The sequence below is a fragment of the Xyrauchen texanus genome, chromosome 34 (genome assembly GCF_025860055.1).
Source record: "Xyrauchen texanus isolate HMW12.3.18 chromosome 34, RBS_HiC_50CHRs, whole genome shotgun sequence".
NCBI lineage: Eukaryota > Metazoa > Chordata > Actinopteri > Cypriniformes > Catostomidae > Xyrauchen > Xyrauchen texanus.
Genome location: NC_068309.1, coordinates 469,847 through 473,984, shown reverse-complemented (window position 1 = coordinate 473,984; position 4,138 = coordinate 469,847). Strand labels below are relative to the sequence as shown.

General features: G+C 34.3%; 1 protein-coding gene across 6 annotated transcripts in view; it reads right to left on the bottom strand.

Moving 5' to 3' along the window:
• Positions 1 to 2,956: 2,956 nt before the first annotated feature.
• LOC127628001 (interferon-inducible GTPase 5-like) overlaps positions 2,957 to 4,138 on the bottom strand; it is a 187,664-nt gene continuing 186,482 nt past the window's right edge. For 3 of the 6 annotated variants that reach the window (XM_052104651.1, XM_052104652.1, XM_052104650.1), the window contains exon 4: positions 2,959 to 4,138. This exon is cut by the window's right edge and continues 117 nt beyond it. In XM_052104651.1, the coding sequence (XP_051960611.1) occupies positions 3,639 to 4,138 (500 nt within the window). In that variant the 3' untranslated portion in view covers positions 2,959 to 3,638. The other 3 variants (XM_052104645.1, XM_052104655.1, XM_052104653.1) reach the window with 2 other exon arrangements.

Sequence of the window (4,138 nt, the reverse complement as noted above, 5' to 3'; positions counted from 1 at the left end):
AACAATAATCGACTTCATTCATTTACATTTTTTCACTTGTTGATCCACTAAAAACTCTCCAACTTCTTTTGCATTTCTAATGTTTTTAGCTCCGTGTTAAATGTTATTTACTAATTTATAAAAAATAAATCTCTGCTAAAACTAAAATGAAGGCTCCGGGATCACTAGCCAGGTAGTGTTGACCATATTTGACATTTGCTGTGATTGGATGATGCTTAATTACATGCTGTAGATTCCAAAGAATCAGCTCAAAAGAGTCATTTGTTTGGGAATCGGTTTAAACTGTCAGCACTATCCACAGTTTTCCCGAGCAACCACTGGGTGGCACCATGATGATTGCCTGTTTTGTATTTCTGGTCTCAAGACACCAAGTAAAAACGGCCAAAATGAGTGATCCAGAGGAGAACAACAAACATTTAAATGTTGCTTGGTGAAAAAATGACATTCAGGCTAAACTTGTGCCATTGTTGGCTGTCATAAGAACTCAGAATAATTAATGATATCAACGGAACTAACCCCGGATCATCAAATTCATGTCATCTACACACTCTGTATATGAGGCACTGTCTATAAAAAAAGGTCATCTGTTCTCTGTGACGTATGCGATTTACATGTTTTTTGACAGTTTTTACAAATTAACGTTAAACATTACATCACCAGCTTAGAATATACACCGATGCGAGTGAAAACACTGAAGACCAGAAGGGGAGGAAGTGTTTGAGATGTTACCGATTCACAGTATTATTGCTGTATATAATGACATTTGCTTTTAAAAATACTCTTTATATCTGTCGTCCATTTGCCATGTCAGTTACTGCTCAACATAGTATTTACTGTTAAAAACTTAGCATGACTTTCTCTGTCCATTTATTCAAATCATCTTTTTTTAGACTCTGTCTTTTGTGTATTCTGGTTAGACCTGTTTTGAGAGTCAATGAGAGACGGGAAGGAAAAACAAAAGCAGGATTATGAGTCGTATTTCTTCCCACTGAAAGTGTTTTTGAGTACATGAGCGGGATATTTGAGGTTACTTAAGAGGGTGTCTGGAGGATCTGTTCATGTTTACAGTGTCAGTGCTCAATAACATTCAAGTTTAGGCAAATTTAGTGAAGTGAGAGTAAGTTTAAGACAATATTTTGTGTATGTTATTGCAGTAACTAAGTGTGAGAATAAAATAAGATAATTAGATAAGACAAGATAATTAGAGGGATACTGTTATGTATTACCTTGTCTTGTTTCACTGTTGCCCTTTTGTTTGCCATTGTAACCGGTACATAAAGTGTACTGTTAAATGTATGTATAGTTTATTAGAATTCTCACAAAATTGTTTGTTTACATGTACCTGATATGACTGCCTAAGTGAAGTGAGTACCTTTCTCTTTAATTAATGTGATGTCATGAGTCAATATAATTTCCTGTTCTGTCCCCTCCTCTTCCTCTTTGCATTGGTGATGCAGTGAGAGGTGAGGTTATTTTGGGCTCCTGATAATCATCTTTAATCCTAATTTTAATTGTTGCTTTTATGTCTATATTTTCACTCTAATTCATGTGTATAATATTATTTTACCTATTTGTGTGTTTATTTTTGTCATTTCATCCCGATTAAGTGATATTTTTGCATCTGGGTCTAAATGTGAAATGAGAGCACATGTGACAAGTGTACATCACATTTGTTTTATAGCATTAATGAGGGCGACTTTCACTAAGAGGCTGATTTACATTTGTTTGTATATCAGGAATTAAAGATTTGTGAGCTGCCGAATGCTGTCCTGTTCTTCTCATATGCAACCCGAAAACACAACGCAGACGACAGACCAGTTACACAATTTTTGTCCCTTATGTAACTCCATAGTCTCTTTGTTAGCTTTCGCGTTCACCGTTCATTGTTTGCACCTGCCCTCGTTAATTTGCCATTTTGCTTCTGTTAATCACCTTGTTATCTTGTTTGAGTTCTGTTTGTTCATTGGCCCCTTTGTTCCATGTTTATGTATTTATACCCTGGTTCTTTGTTCAGTCCTTGTCTATTGTTGAATGTTGTTAGCCTGGAATGTTTCCCCTGCCCGTGTTTTCTAGTTTTATGCTTCTTTCCCCATTGAGGGTTTTTCCTTTGTTCCCGTGTTTTCCGTGTACCTGCCTTGTTTGTTTCCTTAATAAAGTTGAACTGCACTTGGAACCGCATCTCCTCGTCTGCCTTCGCTGCTCATTCATAACAGATACACTGTCATCTTCAGGTGTCAAAACTCATTTTAATCTCCATATATAATGTGATGTTAAGTCATCTCTATTGTATTTTTTTTTTTTTTATCTCCATTGATACAACTTATATATGACTTAGAAAATGTGTCCAAACAAAGACAACATACTCCATATAATCAGGTATTATTATTGTACTTTATACTTTATTATAATTTACAAAGATCATAAGATCATTTATACTTGATCTGATATAAAATGTGCAAATTCACCAAGGAAATCAGAATACCACCCTGGTGATCTGTATACGGTAACAAGGGCAAAAGACGACAGAGATTTTTATTTTAATCTGACTGTCACATTTAACTAATGCATTTGTATGTCACTGTGAATTACATGATACAGCAAAGACACTTTAAACATCTTATATATTAAATACAGTAATATTAGTGCATTTATTGTGACATAAGCATTTAATGCATCTCTGTCAATTATTGATTTAATTATATTCTGTACAGATTACATAATGCCAAGCATTTGAGGTTAAATGTAGTGGAGGAATGGGTTTCAGTTATTATGTGTTTGAATTATGAAAGACAATATTATATTTTACTTGCACTGCACAACGAATAAGAGAGAAACATTACAATTCAACAACTTTGTGACTTAGACAAGGTGTCCAAACAAAGACAACAAACTCCATATAGACAGGTATCATTTATTGAACTTTATACTTTATTATAATTGATTTTCTCAGTTAATAAAATACACAATAGAAAGACAAATAAAGAAACATCTGACAATAAAGCCCAACATTTATATGAACAGATAAATATCCAATTTATAAACTAGTTTCACTGGATAACTTGAATTATTCCTCTAAAATTATTGGAATATATGATCATGTACACATAAATCAACACAGTTCTGTGAATACAAGCAATTACACAATAATTTTAACAAGTTTAAAAATAACCATTAAAAATGTCAGAATTCCTCACATTTATACTTATTCGAGTTATACTCTAATTTTATTTATATTTATGCATTTGGCAGACGCTTTTATCCAAAGCGACTTACAGTGCACTTATTACAGGGACAATCCCCCCCGGAGCAACCTGGAGTTAAGTGTCTTACTCAAGGACACAATGGTGGTGGCTGTGGGGATCAAACCAGCAACCTTCTGATTACCAGTTATGTGCTTTAGACCACTACGCCACCACCACTCCATTTGATTATTGTGAGATTATTTTACTGATGTTATATTGATTTTTTACTATTATAACGGTATTTAAATCAAATTAGAGTCATATCGATTATTACAATTATAATATATTAAAAGTTATAAAAACAATGTAAGTACCCCCAAATAGTGCAGAACAATAGAACAGTGATGAACGCTGGTAGAAATGAAGCTACTGGAGCCTAAAATCTGTCTGATTTAATTACATTGATGCCAGATGCACATTCCTGCCATCTTCAGCTATTTCATTCAGTATTTTCTTCAGCATGTATGAAACTGCCACAAAAGACAATCCTGCAGCCAAAACAGATCCTATAATGGGTATAAAACTAAGAACACGCTCAACAGCTTCTTCTGCTACATAAAGAGAGCTTTGTTTCAGCAGAAGAATAATTGAAGCAGTAGTTATTTCTTCACGCACAACTGATTTCATCACACTCTTTAGAAACTCAACGCTCTTCCCAGATCTTTCACTGATCTTCTGCAGAGATTCATCATCCAGACCAAATGCAGTCTTGTACTTTTGTATCTTATTTACTATCAGAGCTATATCTACAGCGACTGAAAGACCAGGAACAGGAAGTGCAGCCACAGCAGCAGATAATAAACCTACACTTGAAATGTTTTTCTCTAGAGATTTCTTCTTTCTCTCAATAATCTCTGTTGTGATATTTGGTACAGTCAACATCAGCACATGTCTCT